This window comes from Bufo bufo, chromosome 3, assembly GCF_905171765.1.
Source record: "Bufo bufo chromosome 3, aBufBuf1.1, whole genome shotgun sequence".
NCBI lineage: Eukaryota > Metazoa > Chordata > Amphibia > Anura > Bufonidae > Bufo > Bufo bufo.
In genome coordinates, this window is record NC_053391.1 from 105,180,473 (window position 1) to 105,196,711 (window position 16,239).

Sequence of the window (16,239 nt, forward strand, 5' to 3'; positions counted from 1 at the left end):
TTACACCACATTTATGTAAGAGTTGTGGACACTTATACCCACCATGCTCAGCATGGGGTTGTAGCCAGTGATGGTCAGTTCGCAGTGTTCGCCAACGAACATATGTGTGCTGCCATCTTGACTCACCCGTCCGGCGATGCACAGGTAAGCCCTTACCTGTGTCGGGAGCCGGTCTGAAATCAAATGCGGTCACCGGGAGCAGGCAGTTCCAAGAACAGCCCTATGAAGGCCCCCGACGGCTGTTCTCGGAACTGCCTGCTCCCGGTGACTGCATTTGATTTTAGACTGGCTCCCGGCACAGGTAAGGGCTCATCTGTGCATCGCCGGACGGGTGAGTCAAGATGGCAGCCCGTATGTGTTCGCTGGCGAACACTGCGAACTGACCATCACTGGTTGTAGCTTAGCAATGTGCCTGAATTTTGTTTCAAAATTCTGGCACAAACTGAGCTAAATAATAGCTGGTATAAACTTACTGTATCCAGTCTAAGGCTACTTTCACACTAGTGGCACGGACCTCCGGCAGGCTGTTCCGTCGGGTGAACAGCCTGTCAGATCTGTCCTGCCGCTAGTGACCGTGTGCCTCCGGGCTGCTGCTCCGTCCCCATTGATTATAATGGGGACGGGAGCGGAGTTACGGCGAGGCACGGCGAGAGGCTGCCGGAATAAAACTACGACATGTCCGACATTTATTTCGGCAGACTTTCGCCGGAACTCCGCCCCCATTATAGTCAATGGGGACAGAGCAGCAGTCCGGAGGCACGCGGTCCCTAGCGGCAGGATGGATCAGACAAGCTGTTTACCCGACGGAACAGACTGCCGGAGGTCCGTGCCGCTAGTGTGAAAGTAGCCTAAAATGCATCAGATTTCTCATCCAGCGTCGGCCACTATGAGAAATCTGGCTTCTCTTTAGACTGTTTAAAGCTTAAAATAGTAAAGGAATCTATTTTATACAAAAATGACAGCAACAGCTAACCGATCTCATTTACCGGCTGTATTAAATACTACCACTGGTTTACGTTGCTATCCAGTGTGACTTTCATCTAGTGTATGACCGTTTCCAGTTAAAAATCTCCTCTTTGAGATCTTTATAAACAGCAGTTTCTCGTCTTTGCAGAGTAGGTCTTCTCCGTCGGGTCATCAAGTTTGAATTCCTTCGTTTTGTGAACCATTTTTTCTTCTCTTCCGTACGGAAAAACTCTGTTACAGATCTAAAATAGTCCAACGTAACTTCATGACTCCATGTGGTTGGTGATTCTGTAAGGAACCCACAGTGCCCTCCATGATGTGTTAACAGGAGTAGAAAGTAAGGGTTGGTTCTAAAAAGTTCAATGGGGAGCGTAGTCTGTGGTGATCCTCGGATTGGATCGTCCATGCTACAGATGCATAGCACTGGGACTGCAACTTCATCCACATCACGCAGGGGCTCGTTGCGTTCCCAGTAGCTGTCCCAGCTTACTTTCCTATTCTCATACTGGCAATGTAACGTCTCATGAAGTTCCTGTAGAGAATTGCTTCCAAATAGTTTATCAGTGGATACAACTTCTCCTAAAGCTGTGAAATATCTGCAATGTAGAGGAGACATCAATGTATTTTATGATGCATAAAGATCATCTAAATGTGCAAAAAAAACTTTTATTATAGCCCATAGCATGCAATCAGATTTCAGTTTTTAAGTGAAATAGATCTGATTGGTTGCTTTTTGACGTTTTCTGTATGATGCATATTATATATTAGTTTAAAAAGCTTACAGCAAGACTACATATCATTTGCAGATCTAGAAATCTTCCTAATAATACATACAGCATCCATCCTTAATTGGATGTGGAACAAGTAGCTCTGCCTGTTTTTGCTATTGTGATGTTCAGGAGTGTAGAAGCAGATAATTTTTTTATTATCGGGCTTACAATCTCCGCTAGCTCTGGCACCCTTCCACCCAATCCCACTTCACCCTAGGGGCCATGACTGCATCATTCTCTATTAAATGAAATTTTTCAAGGAAATATTCATAAGGACTATTCACTCACATTTTTTCTGGCATTATTGGCTCACTTAAAAAGACCACCATAGAAATGTTTTTTCCCTACCATGTAAAGTTATGGTGTTTTAGTTCCCAATCCATGTAAGTTGGAAAAATGGCTCTAAAAGCCTATGTGAACACACCTTAAAAATGCACTTATACTACTCCATATAACACCCCATGCACACGATTGTATTCTCAGTCTGCATCTGATCCACATTTTTTGCGGATCGGATGTGCAACAAGGCGGTCCGCAAGGGGTCCCTTTAACATGAGATAAGTGTTTTGTGATGCCAGTTGCAATTAAGCAACAACGGGACAGAGTCCCTTTAAGAAATGGTATTGGTACCCCGAGTGGTTTAGGGTTGCCTATAATGTCCCTCAATGTTTTGTGCACGTGTCATGGTGCTCGTACCTGGATACGTTGAAACCCCAGGCGTTGACTCTGAAGTCGACAAAGGGGGTAGTTGAATTGTGGGATAAAGAATAAATTGAGTCCAGACCTTGTTATGAAGTTGAAAAGCAGCTTTACTTTCAATAAATGTTTCTCCAAACTATTTGCAGACTTTGTCTTGGTTCCCAGCCGGCTTCAGCATGTAACTCTGGCAGGCAAACTCCTCTCTGCTACATCAGTTACTCCCTGGCTCTGCTGTGCTGACAGGCTTAAATACAGTCTCTGCTTCTGCAGGATGCTGCAACTTCTCTCTGTAGCCTAACTCTAGCTTAATCCAGGGAACTTTTCCTCCTGGCTCCTGAGGCTCCAAGCTGTGGCCTCTATATCCAGCAGAGCTGAAGGTGCTCTAGCTGGCTCGCTTTTCTTGACTGGCGCAGGGACATGCAGCTGCTGCACACCCTACCCTGGCAGGGGGTAAACTATAACTCCACCCTCCCTGCAGCAAGTGGGACACCACACCACAGAGGGGGGTGTTAGGATGGAAGAGGAAGTTCCACTCTCTGTAAATGTAGCACTGCCATGTTTGCTGCCACCTACTGGTGAACCAGGTACATTACATTTGAACATAGTTTCAAATAGGAATGCACATTGTGAAGGACCTGCAATAAATACACAGATGACATGATATTAGCCCATTAGAGATAGTAAAAAAACAAAGAACACAGTTCATAGTACCGTATATAAAAGTATAATTTTTATTGAAACATGATTAAAATATGAAATAAATTAATAATATGTCGTTAAAAAGTGAAGGAGAGTATCAAAGAGAACGCCATCCTGGCGCTGCACACGTATCAAATAGAAAAATGTAACAATTAATGATACTGAATATATCCAAATATGGTATAATAACCAACTGTTGGAGAATAGTGTATATAGAGAAAAATATATAGCAAGTATTGGGTAAGTCTAAGATCAAAAAATGGCTGCACGGCTAAAGGGAAAAGGGATTGCATGCAAGTGCTGAGATGACCAAACACGCATCAGGGTAGCACCATCCTGGTCGGTACAGCACACCTCTTTCTTAGGTGAGTCTTTGTTTTCTTTGGCTCCATACGGCATTGGATGCAGGTGTTTTTTGATACCTCATTATTATTGCGGATTGCCTCCATTTAGTCATCTCAGCACTTGCATGCAATCCCTTTAGCCATGCAGCCATTTTTTGATCTTAGACTTACCTAATACTTGCTGTATATTTTTCTCTATATACACTATTCTCCAACAGTTGGTTATTATACCATATTTGGATATATTCAGTATCATTAATTGTTACATTTTTCTATTTGATACGTGTGCAGCGCCAGGATGGCGTTCTCTTTGCTACTCTCCTTCACTTTTTAACGGCATATTATTAATTTATTTCCCATTTTAATCATCTTTCAATAAAAAATTATACTTTTATATACGGTACTATGAGCTCTGTTCTTAGTTTTTTGCTGGTACCGAGTTATTTGCATAGGTGACCTTTTGGTTCTATTGGGTGGACACAGTTTCCACTCTCACCATTTGGCCATCTCTGGTCTCCTTTTTTTCTCATTAGAGATAGTAGCAGGGTGCAGAAGTGGTAATGCCACTCTGGGGTATTATAGATGCAGACCTATTCATTTCATTGGGACTGCAAAAAATGTGGCCAGCACACTGTGCTGTCTACATCTGTATGTCCATTTCGCTGGCCTGCAAAAAAACATAGAACATGTCCTATTCTTGTCCGTTTTGCAGACGCGAATAGGACATTTCTACAGGAGGTGGAAAAAAAATTGGTGGCATGCACATGGCCGGTATCTGTGTTTTGCAGATCGGTGGTTTGTGGATGGTAAAACATATATGGTCGTGTGCATGAGGACTGCAAACCTGAAACTTCAGATGCCTGTTTGGATTGAAGCCAACCTAAAATTAAACATTTTGGCGAGTCCTTCTGTTCTTTTTAGCAATCAGAGGTCTCAAGATCCAGACTGTCACTGATCAAAACGTCTGACTTGGCACTGTTACATTTCTAAAGTTTATTTATTTAAAATGATGGGTACCGTTCAAGTTCATTCAGTGCTGACCCCATTCAGCTCGATATTCTTAAGTGTCAATGAGCTGTCATTGGCACAGCATCTTCTCTGAGCTCCTCCAAGACTTCTTCAACAGAGTTCTCCACTGCCCTTGTGACAGTTATTTATAAAGGGGATTCCCAGACTCTGGAACACGATGGCACAGATTAATTAATGGCTAGTCATGTAGACGGGGAGTTTTTAAATGCAACAGAATGATCACAGCAGCACATGCTGTATGATAAATCTATAAACTGCCTGTCTAAATTTTTAAGACAACTTTTAGTTGTATTTTGTGGAATGTTGAAGCATTTTGGTGCAAAAAGTCACCTCTTAAGCCCCGTTATGTCGGTCCCCTTATGTCTCGCTGCGTTTTATGCCAAAATGGAGTCCTGAACACCGTAGTAAATCTAAGCCAGTGCTGTTGCCATGTGCCACACTCATGCTGATTATTACTTCTACCTAATAAAGGAATAAGGTTGGAGATATTTCTGCCTGCACGACACATGTGAACTACCAGTGTCGGACTGGGGTACCTAGGGCCCACCAGTGTAACTGATTCTGGGGCCCATATTAGGGCTCCTGCACACAAACTTATTTTCTTTTCCGTGTCCATACCATTTATTTATTTATTTATTTTGTGGCCTGTATTTGAAATCATTCACTTCAATGGGGCCGGAAAAAAACAGAAAAGACTCCATGTGCATTCCGTGTATCCTGTATGTCCGCATGTCCGTTACACAAAATTATAGAACATGTCCTATTATTGTCTGTATTACAGACAAGGATAGGACTGTTCTGTTAGAAGCCGGCCGTTCTGTTCCGCATAATGTGGAATGCACACACCCAGTATCGCTGTAGTTTTTGTCTGGCCGCCTCTCGGCATGTTTGCATGGGGCCGGAGCGGACTTTCGGCGGCACGGTGGGCTAGTGTAAGCACGGATCTGACAGGCTGTTTCCCCACTGGAATAGCCTGCCGGACCCTGTTACCGCAGGTGTGAAAGTAGCCTTACACATATATGGACATCCTGCTCTTAAAGGGCTTCTGTCAGCCCACTAAACCGTTTTTTTTTTTTTTTGCTTAATAATAACCCCTACACTGCGATTTATCCATACATAAGTAAAATAAGAATTTTGGTTCAGTAGAATTTGCTAAAACCCTATTTTTATAATATGTAAATTACCTTGCTACCAGCAAGTAGGGCGGCTACTTGCTGGTAGCAGCCGCATCCTCCGATGGTAATGACGCCCCCTCTGCTTGTTGATTGACAGGGCCAGCGGACGGGATCTTTCTCCGCTGGCCCTGCCTGTTTTCATTCAATATCTGGCGCCTGCGCCGCGGCCGTACCTATCTTCAATCGGCGCAGGCGCACTGAGAGGCGGCCACTCACTCGGCCGCTTCATCCTCAATGCGCCTGCGCCGATGACGTCACATCTACACCCGGCGCAGGCGCATTGAGGATGAAGCGGCCGAGTGAGTGGCTGCCTCTCAGTGCGCCTGCGCCGATTGAAGATAGGTACGGCCGCGGCGCAGGCGCCAGATATTGAATGAAAACAGGCAGGGCCAGCGGAGAAAGATCCCGTCCGCTGGCCCTGTCAATCAACAAGCAGAGGGGGCGTCATTACCAGCAAGTAGCCGCCCTACTTGCTGGTAGCAAGGTAATTTACATATTATAAAAATAGGGTTTTAGCAAATTCTACTGAACCAAAATTCTTATTTTACTTATGTATGGATAAATTGCAGTGTAGGGGTTATTATTAAGCAAAAAAAAAAAAAAAAAAACTGTTTAGTGGGCTGACAGAAGCCCTTTAAGTCAGTCAGAAACAAGACACATGCAGTTCCTATCACACATAGAAAACATGCAATGCATGCACAAAGACATTTTTTGCCTAACCCTATTAAGTGTAGCACACTTAAAGGGGTTGCCTCACTTCAACAAATGGCATTTACTATGTATTCTGATTTTCCATATTGGCTCTTTTCCATCACATTATACACAGCACGTATCCGTGGTTACGACCACCCTGCAATCCAGCAGTGGTGGCCGTGCTTGCACACTATAGGTAAAGGTGTTGGCCTATGCGCACTTCCAGCCTTTCCGTATAGTGTGTAAACACGGCCACCGCTGCTGGATTGCAGGGTGGTCGTAAGTCGTAACCACGGATACGTGCTGTGTATAATGTGATGGAAAGGAGGCAATATGGATAATACCAATACATTAATAAGTGCCTTGTATTAACTTTCTCTACATGATAAATGCCATTTACTGAAGTGAGACCACCCCTTTAACCCCTTAGGGACGCATGACGTACCGGTACGGCATGTTTCCCGAGTCCTTAAGGACCCATGACGTACCGGTACGTCATGGGTTTAAAACGCGATTGCGGCACAGCGGAAGTGAATCGGAACAGGATGCCCGCTGAAATCATTCAGCGGGCATCCTGTCAACGCCGGGGGGGTCATGTGACCCCCCCGTATCGGTGATCGCAGCAAACCGCAGGTCAATTTAGACCTGCGGTTTGCTGCGTTTCCGATCCATTCGGGTTTCTGGTGACCCGATGAACCGGAAAAGGACTGTGATCGGTGGTGTGATTACACACCACCAATCACAGTCCGAGCATTTGGGAGAGGCGGTGCTGGCTGTGGTGCTGAATGCCGCTGTCCAGGGTGCTGATTGGTGCAGGGAGAGGGGCGCGAGATTCAAACTTCCAGCGCTCCTCTCTCCCCTCCTCTTCCTGTTCAGCACCTCCACCGTCCTCACCAGGCTCCTGCGATCCCCCCCATCGGCACCCATCACCCTCCAGGTAGGTTAGGGTCAGTGAGAGAGAGGCACCGTTAGGCAGGGATAGAAGGGAAAAGTTAGGGAAAAAAAACAAGACACTTTATCTAAACTTATTATTTTCTAGCTTTGAGATCCTAGACCCCCCCCACCACCACTTTTTTATTTTTTTGCGCGTGCGCTGACTGGCCGGCACTCTTAGCGTCCGGCCACTGTTAGCGCATCGCCCGGCCCACCACTGATCAACATTGTACCGCTGATCAGCAACTTTGAACTTTTTTTATTTTTTTCCTAGCACTTTTCCATTTTTTTTTTTAGTTTTTAGTACGCGAACACCTGTGCCCCCACACACACTCACATACAATAAAGTTTTACACGCACGCACATACACACGCACATACAATAAAGTTTTACACGCACGCACATACACACGCACACACACATACCCATGGCCCGCCGGATGTTCTCGGTGGAGGAGGCATACGCCCAGATTGCCTCCGACTCTGAGAGCCCCAGTGAGGATGAGGATGACCCCGCGTTCCTCTTGTCATCCGCATCCTCTTCATCATCATCTGATGACGATGAGCCCCCAAGGCGGCGGAGACGCCGCCAGGCGGAGCCAGGGGCCCCGCATGCTAGGGACCCTGTGGCCCACCCTAGTACGAGCCGCCCTGGGGCTCGTACTGGTTTCCCGGCCCACCAAATAAGCCCACCGGAGCCCCCTGCCGGTGAACTTAGCTGGTGTCCCCCAGTGGATTTTGAGCCCGAGATTCCGGATTTTGTTGGGAATCCAGGAATCCAGATTCCCACAGTGGGTTTTACTGAAATTGACTTTTTTAGTTTTTTTTTTTCAGTGACCCATTTGTGAATCTGATGGTGGAGCAGACGAACCTGTACGCCCAACAGTTCGTTGCTTCACAGTTTGTGAAGCTGTACAAAATTTGTGAGAGTACCTCAGGGTACACTTACAAATTTTGTGTGTACAAGGGGCGAGATTCCCGTATTCAACCCCCAGAATGTCCCCCCACTCTGGGTGTAAGCGGGAAACTCGTGTGGGACCTTATGTACCCACTGCTAGATAAGGGTTACCACTTGTACGTGGATAACTTTTATACTAGCATTCCCTTGTTCAGGTCCCTTGCCGCCAGATCCACGTTCGCTTGTGGGACCGTGCGGAAAAATCAGCGCGGCCTCCCTGCCCACCCCCTCCAGGTACCTATCCCCAGGGGTGAGACCCGTGCACTTACCAGTGGAAACCTGTTGCTGGTCAGGTATAGGGACAAGAGGGATGTCCTTATACTGTCCACAATCCACGGTAACAGCACCACCCCCGTCTCTGTGCGAGGAACTGCGGCAACGGTCCTCAAGCCCGATTTGTATCGTCGACTACAATCGATATATGGGAGGAGCTGATCTCTCTGATCAAGTCCTCAAGTCATATAATGCAATGCGCAAAACCCAAAAAAGTTGCGGTCTACTTGGTACAGGTTGCCTAGTACAACACTTTTGTACTATCCCGAAGCGCTGGCAGCACAGGGACATTCCTCCAATTCTATGAGGCAGTCCTCAAGAACCTGATTTTTTCAGACCGGGAAAGAGCAGGCCGGAGTACCTCGGGAATTGGAGGCGCCCGGATCGTCCCTGGCCAACACTTTCCAGGTGTGGTCTCCCATACTGGAAAGAAAGGACAAACCCAAAAAAGATGCAGAGTGTGTCACAAGAGGGGGATACGGAAGGACACCACCACTCAATGTGACACTTGCCCCGATCATCCGGGCCTCTGCGGCAGGACACCACCACTCAATGTTACACGTGCCCCGATCATCCGGGCCTCTGCGTTATCGATTGCTTCAGGGAGTATCACACTTCCATGGAGTACTAAATTTTTATAATCCCCAACAGTCTCCTAGAGCAGTGTTTCCCAACCAGTGTGCCTCCAGCTGTTGCAAAACTACAACTCCCAGCATGCCCGCACAGCCAAAGGCTGTCCGGGCATGCTGGGAGTCGTAGTTTTGCAACAGCTGGAGCCCCCACTGGTTGGGAAACACTGTCCTAGAGAACATAAAAAACTATGGCTCTCAGACTTTGGAGACACAGAACCATTTTATTTTTCCAAAAATATTAGTTTTAGTGCAGGCATCCTCAAACTGCAGCCCTCCAGATGTAAAACTATAACTCCCACTATGCCCAGACAACCTACAGCCATCAGCAGGGCATGGTGGGAATTGTAGTTTTACAACATCTCGACGGCCGCAGTTTGAGGATGCCTGCTTAGTGTCTCCAAAGTCTGAGAGCCATACATATTGGGCATCGCCGCGTCCATAAAAATCTTCTCTATAAAAATAACATGTAACCTCCCCCCGGATGAACAGGATTAAAAAAAAAAAAAAAAAAAGTGTAAAAAACGCCATTTTTTGTCACCTAACATCACAAAAAGTGTAATAGCGACATCAAAATGTCATATGCACCCCCAATTAGTGCCAATAAAACCGCCATCTCATCCCGCCCCTACATTAGATAGTTGCCCAAAAAAAAAAAAAACTGTAGCTCCCAGGCTATGGAGATACTAAAATAATTTTTTGGGGTTCTTAAAATGATAATATAGTGTAAAATCTAAATATATTTTAAAATGTAGACATATTAGGTATTGCCGCGTCTGTAATAATCTGCCCTATAAAAATAACATTTCACCAAACCCCTCGGATGAACAGCGTTAAAAATATAAAATAAAAACTGTGCCAAAACACCCATTTTTTGGGAAAATTTCCATTTGAATCCTTTTTTTTTTCCGGTAATAAAGCAAGGGTTAACAGCCAAACAAAACTAAATATTTATTGCCCTGATTCTGTAGTTTGCAGAAACACCCCATATGTGGTCGTAAATGGCTATATAGCCACACGGCGGGGCATAGAATGAAGGGAACTCCATATGGTTTCTGGACGGCAGATTTTGATGGACTGGTTTATTTACACCATGTCCCATTAGAAGCCCCCCCTGATGTAGCCTAGACTAGAAACTCCAAAAAAGTGACCCCATCTAAGAAACTACACCCCCTCAAGGTATTCAAAAGTTACTTTCCAAACTTTGTTAACCCTTTAGGTGTTCCAAAAAACTAAATAGCGAATGTAGAAACAATTTTAGAATTTACATTTTTTGTTACCTTGCCTCAAAAAAGTGTAATATAGAGCAACCAAAAAATATTTACCCTAAAATAGTCCCAAAACAACAACCACCTTATCCCGTAGTTTCCTAGATGGGGTCACTTTTATGGAGTTTCTACTCTAGGGGTGCATCAGGGGGCTTGAAAGGGTACATGGTGTAAATAAACCAGTCCAGCAAAAACTGCCTTCCAAAAACCATATGGCGTTCCCCTTCTTCTATGTCCTGTCATTTAGCCAAATAGTAGTTTACGACCACATATGGGGTGTTTCTGCAAACTACAGAATCGGGGCAACCCATATTGAGTTTTGTTTGGCTGTTAACCAATTTTTTCCAGTAATAAAGTAAGGGTTAAAATGGAAAATTTTCCCAAAAATTTAAATTCCAAAATTGTTTCTCCATCTGCCATTAACTCTTGTGGAACACCTAAAGGGTTAACAAAGTTTGTAAACCCAGTTTTGAATACCTCGAGGGGTACTTTCTTAGATGGAGTCACTTTTTTGGAATTTCTATTCTAGGGGTGCAATGGGGGGCTTGAAATGGGACATGATATAAACAAAACCAGTCCTGCAAAATCTGCCTCCAAAACCCATATGACATTCCCCTCCTTCTATGTCCTCCCGTTTGGCCAAACAGTAGTTTACGACCACATATGGGGTGTTTCTGCAAACTACAGAATCAGGGCAACCCATATTAAGTTTTGTTTGCTAACCCTTGCTTTGTTCCTGGAAAAATGAATTATATTGGAAAATTTTCCAAAAAATTGAAATTCTTAAATTTTATGTCCATTTGCCATGAAGTTTTGTGAAAGACCTAAAGGGTTAACAAAGTTTGTAAAATCAGTTTTGAATACCTTGAGGGGTGTAGTTTCTAAAATGGGGTCATTTTTGGATTGTTTCTATTACGTAAGCCTCACAAAGTGACTTCAGACCTGAACTGGTCCATAAAAAGTGGGATTTGGAAAATTTCTGAAAAATTTCAAAATTTGCTTCTAAAGTTCTAAGCTATGTAACATCCCCAAAAAATAAAATATCATTCCCAAAATGATACAAACATGAAGTAGACATATGGGGAATGTAAAGTCATCACAATTTTTGGAGGTATTACTATGTATTACAGAAGTAGAGAAACTGAAACGTAGAAATTTGCTAATTTTTCAAAAATTTTGGTAAATTTGGTATTTTTTTATGCAAAAAAATTAACTTTTCTGACCCAATTTTAGCACTGTCATGAAGTACAATTTCTGACGAAAAAACAATCTCAGGACGGCCTGGGTAAGTAAAAGCTATTTAAAGTTATCAGCACTTAAAGTGACACTGGTCAGATTTGCAAAAAATGGCCAAGTCCTTAAGGTGAAATAGGGCTGAGTCCTTAAGGGGTTAAGCATAAATGTCTGGCATGAAATTTATCAATCATTAACCTCCTCAGATTGCACACAATCAGGGCCAGTGCAAGGATTTTTGCCAATACAAGCGAAGCTACATTTTGGCGTGGGGGGGGCGCCGGCAGCGCAAGTGATTTATAAAAAATAAAAAAAAAGTTTCATTTTTCAGCCCCCCTGTCTCTGCACCCTAAGGCAGCCGCTTGGTCCGCCTTATTATAGCGCCGGGCCTGCACACAATCTATAGTATATTTAAAAGGGTTGTCCTACCATAATGACCTATCGCCTATCTACAGGATAGGTGATAAATATCAGATTACTGGGGGTCTGACTGCTGGAACACCCACTGATCATAAAAAAAGGGGTCCTGAGACATTCAATTACATTACCGCCAATCTATGTATACAAGGGTCTTAAAGGGGTTGTCTCACTTCAGTAAGTGCCATTTATCATGTAGAGAAAGTTAATATGAGCAACTTACTAATATACTGTTATTATCCATATTGCTTCCTTTGCTGGCTGGATTCATTTTTCCATCACATTATACACTGCTTGTTTCCATGGTTACAACCACCCTTCAATCCAGCAGTGGTGGTCGTGCTTGCACACTTTAGGCAAAAGCATCAGCCTCTCTGGTGGCCGGGACCATGGGAGCGGACATAGGCTAGTGCTTTATCCTATAGTGTGCAAGCACTGATGGATTGCAGGGTGGTCTGTAACCATGGAAACGAGCAGTGTATAATGTGATGGAAAAATGAATCCCGCCAGCAAAGGAAGCAATATGGACAATCACAATACATTAGTAAGTGCCTTGTATTAACTTTCTCTACATGATAACTCCGACTTACTGAAGTGAGACATCCCATTTTAACTCCTTAAAGGGGTTGTCCGGGATTGGGGACATTTGTGTAATTGTTTAACAAGCACATAAATATTACATACATGACTGTCCTACCTTTACAAGACTTTTCTGATGCCCCATATACGTTGCACAAATTCTCAGCCGAAAGTGAGTCTTTTATTAGATTCAGTGACGTACCGGGTCCCTTTCTGCAGAGCAAAGCAGCTTCATCCGCTTCGCAGGGAGCCCGGTGACGTCACCATCAGCCGCAGTGATTATGCAGAGCGCTCGGAGGGTCGGTAACCAGGCGGCAACAGATTGCGCTAAGCCACACCCCTCCAGGCAGGGCGTTTTCTTCTCAATGAAGGAGGCAATATGTGCGACAGGAGGCGGGATATGATTCGGGGGGGCGGATGCACGGAGGAGGTGGCGATGTGCGGCAGGAGGCGGAATATTAATGAAGGGGCGGAGATGATAGTCATCTAAAACCATGTGATGCCGCGCTGCACAGCGCAGTGCGGCAGAAAGTTAGGCAAACATCAACATAGATCCGCAAAACACATACGGACGTCTGAATGGAGCCTTACAGGGGGGTGATCAATGACAGGGGGGTGATCAGGGAGTCTATATGGGGTGATCAGGGGTTAATAAGGGGTTAATAAGTGACAGGGGGGTGTAGTGTAGTGTCGTGCTTGGTGCTACTTACAGAGCTGCCTGTGTCCTCTGGTGGTCGATCCAAGCAAAAGGGACCACCAGAGGAACAGGTAGCAGGTATATCAGACGCTGTTAACAAAACAGCGTCTAATATACCTTTCTGATGTTAAAAAAAATCTACAGCCTGCCAGCGAATGATCGCCGCTGGCAGGCTGTAGATCAACTTGTTTAGCTCACGATCCTGTGAGCGCGCGTTCACAGGAAATCTCGCGTCTCGCGAGATGACGCGTAGATGCGTCGAGGAGGAATAACCCGGCCGCTTGCAGGACGCATCCCTGCGTTAGGCGGTCGGGAGGTGGTTAAGGTGAAAAATGGCAGGGTCCTGAAGGGGTTAAAACAGGCATGTCAGGATAGGTGAAAGGTCCTCTTTAAAGGTGTTGTCCGTGTTATGAAAAAAATATATATAGCACTAAAAATCTGATGGGCAGCAATATATAACAAAGCTAAGCAAGTTTTATGCAAAAAAAAAAATATATATATTTCCTCATTTCCCTGGTTCTTTTCTGGCCCTTTGTTTACATGCAATAAAAACAACCTCTGTCCCTCCCCCTGCTCTGCTAAGGGAGTGGCTACAAGAGCTGCCCTGAGTGACATGTCTGCCTGCTGGGAGACTCTGCAGCATGTTGTATGTGTAGAACTACAAGTCCCAGCTGTATAATGACACTGCTAAGGGAGTGAATACAAGAGCTGCGCTGAGTGACATGTCTGCCTGCTGGGAGACTCTGCAGCATGTTGTATGTGTAGAACTACAAGTCCCAGCTGTATAATGACACTGCTAATACACAGGATCTTTCCCCTACCTTCTTGTGCAATGCTCTCTCTAGTCTGTCAGCTCCTGTGCCTAGAATTGTGACTGCTGCAGATACCCAGTGTGTGCAGCTGAAGGGGTTAAGAATCCTAGGAGAGAGAGCAGAGGCAGTGAAGGGGGCGTGGCCAGCACAGTGACGTGTTGTTTACAGGCTTGTAAACAAAGTTTATCAGAGCAGGGAGAGAAGCTGACATCACAGGTCATGTGACCCTCAGTGAAATCTGAGAAACCAGCCACTGGAGATAAAGTGAGTTAATTGGAAAGCTGTTATATTTGCCCAGTTATGAACATAGAAACAACAAAAAAATAACTCGGACAACCCCTTTAAGTGCCTTCCGTTTTTATATTAATGCTTTGTAATAGACTATGCTGTGTTACATTATAACAATATAAACCATACGTCATCCCATTATTCCGGGTTTTGCATTACCTGCTAAGAATGGCTTTCTGATAATGTAGCAGAGGCCATTCATAATACCATGGCAATCTGGTTTCAAACCACTCCTGACAGCGGAAGACTGGTGAAATGCAGGACACAGCTGTCATGTAACTGGAGGAGCCACACTCTCCCAGATAAGAAAGCAATAGTCCAGACCCAAGACCTTCGCTTACAGCAAAGAGCATCAAACTTGGATGCCTAAAACGAATATAATTTACAGCTTCTTTTAGATCTCCAGGTTCTCCAAAATCCTGCAGTCTAAGTGTTGTCAGAGGACAATCATTTTGCCCACGTCTGTTGAAAATCACTGGATAGTAGCCTTTTCCTAATGCAAGCAGGCAAAGTTGCTGAACGTTTCTGGTCAGCTTTCCAAAAGGGTTAGGAATGACCAGGAGTAATGGTGGATTGTCTATGACATTTGTCCCACTTCTTGGTTTTGGACTTTGTCTTGGTCCTACTACCCAGTCCAAAGCAATGATGCCACCATCTGTAAGCTGTAGGTTTTCCCTGGCCAACTCCAAGGGATTATCAGGTGGAAGGATGTGTTGAACAAGGGTCTGAACGTTTGGCCAATGAACCCACCACCAGCGTGTTGGCTCAAGAATGAAACGCTGAATATCTTTAAGCAGCCAATGGGCAAGAGCTGATGGTTTGCATATAAGCTGGTATCCTTCTGGAAGAGAGTCCCAAGAGTCTCCAAAATCATCTCCAAAGCAATCTTCTTCTTCAGTCTCTACAGGACATTCTTGTTTCTGCTTTGTAGAGCAAAACTTGACCTTGGAAATAGAACTTATAAGAACACATATGCGAGACCAAATAATCCACCACAAACTTTGTATTGAAAACATACTGTCGATGCCACTTCTGGAGAGACTTCAGACCGGCCTCCTCCTGATTTGTCGTCCTTGAACCTTTCATCAACGCAAACATTTTTCGATTTCTCTAACTTAGCAAACGTTTTATTTATTTAAGTCCTCGGCTTTCCATTGGCTTTGAGATTTACGAAATGTTGAACTGTTCTTGTGCCAAAGTGTTTGAATAGTGATTTTTGTTTGTGTTTAAGTGAAGCCTGCAGCTACAGTGTCTCATCCTTAGTGCCAATGCTCTGCTGGGTTGTGACCTACCAGGACTGGTAATGATCACTTGGATGTGAATAATAAAATTGTGGTTGTAGTGGAAATTATGTATTCAATCCACTTATCTTGTGGGTGATAAGGACATAAAATGTAGTGTTAGGGGGAAATTGTCATGAAGCCAGTCCTAAACTAGAAAAGAACTTGGGTGCTCGGATTTCATCTCTGCTTGATCCACATATTTGTATCAGCGGGAGAATATTCTAAGTTGGCTTTTTCAAGATTTAGTTTTTCATTTCCACTGAAATCTACTTTTACTTAGAGTTTACTATGTTTTCATATACATGTATTTTTATATTTCAGTGGTCAGCAGCACAGTTTATGTTCATAATCTTGGATGTACATTTGTGTAATTTTTTTGAGTAGGAAATACTTGTGAAATTTTGAGAACCAATATTAAAGGGTTTGTCCCACGAAAAATAATCTTCAGTTTTCAAACCAGCCCATGTAATAAAAAATGTTGTATAGCCACTGAGC

At 44.3% G+C, this 16,239-nt stretch overlaps 1 protein-coding gene across 1 annotated transcript; it reads right to left on the reverse strand.

Annotated features, from left to right (window-relative positions):
- Positions 1 to 910: 910 nt before the first annotated feature.
- ABHD15 (abhydrolase domain containing 15) lies at positions 911 to 15,856 on the reverse strand. The gene is made up of 2 exons (XM_040423441.1): positions 14,621 to 15,856; positions 911 to 1,562 (listed from the first exon to the last, which is right to left on the reverse strand). Exons 1-2 carry the CDS (start codon positions 15,475 to 15,477, stop codon positions 1,037 to 1,039), a joined length of 1,383 nt encoding a protein of 460 aa, XP_040279375.1. The 5' UTR covers positions 15,478 to 15,856; the 3' UTR covers positions 911 to 1,036.
- Between the last annotated feature and the right edge of the window lie 383 nt (positions 15,857 to 16,239).

What these genes read in the sequence shown, in the direction of transcription:
- ABHD15 (XM_040423441.1), bottom strand. Translation starts at nt 15,477, where the DNA reads ATGTTTTCAATACAAAGTTTGTGGTGGATTATTTGGTCTCGCATATGT. An exon ending in CAGAAAGCCATTCTTAGCAG is followed by an intron (nt 1,563 to 14,620) that starts GTAATGCAAAAC and finishes TCTACATTGCAG; the next exon opens with ATATTTCACAGCTTTAGGAG.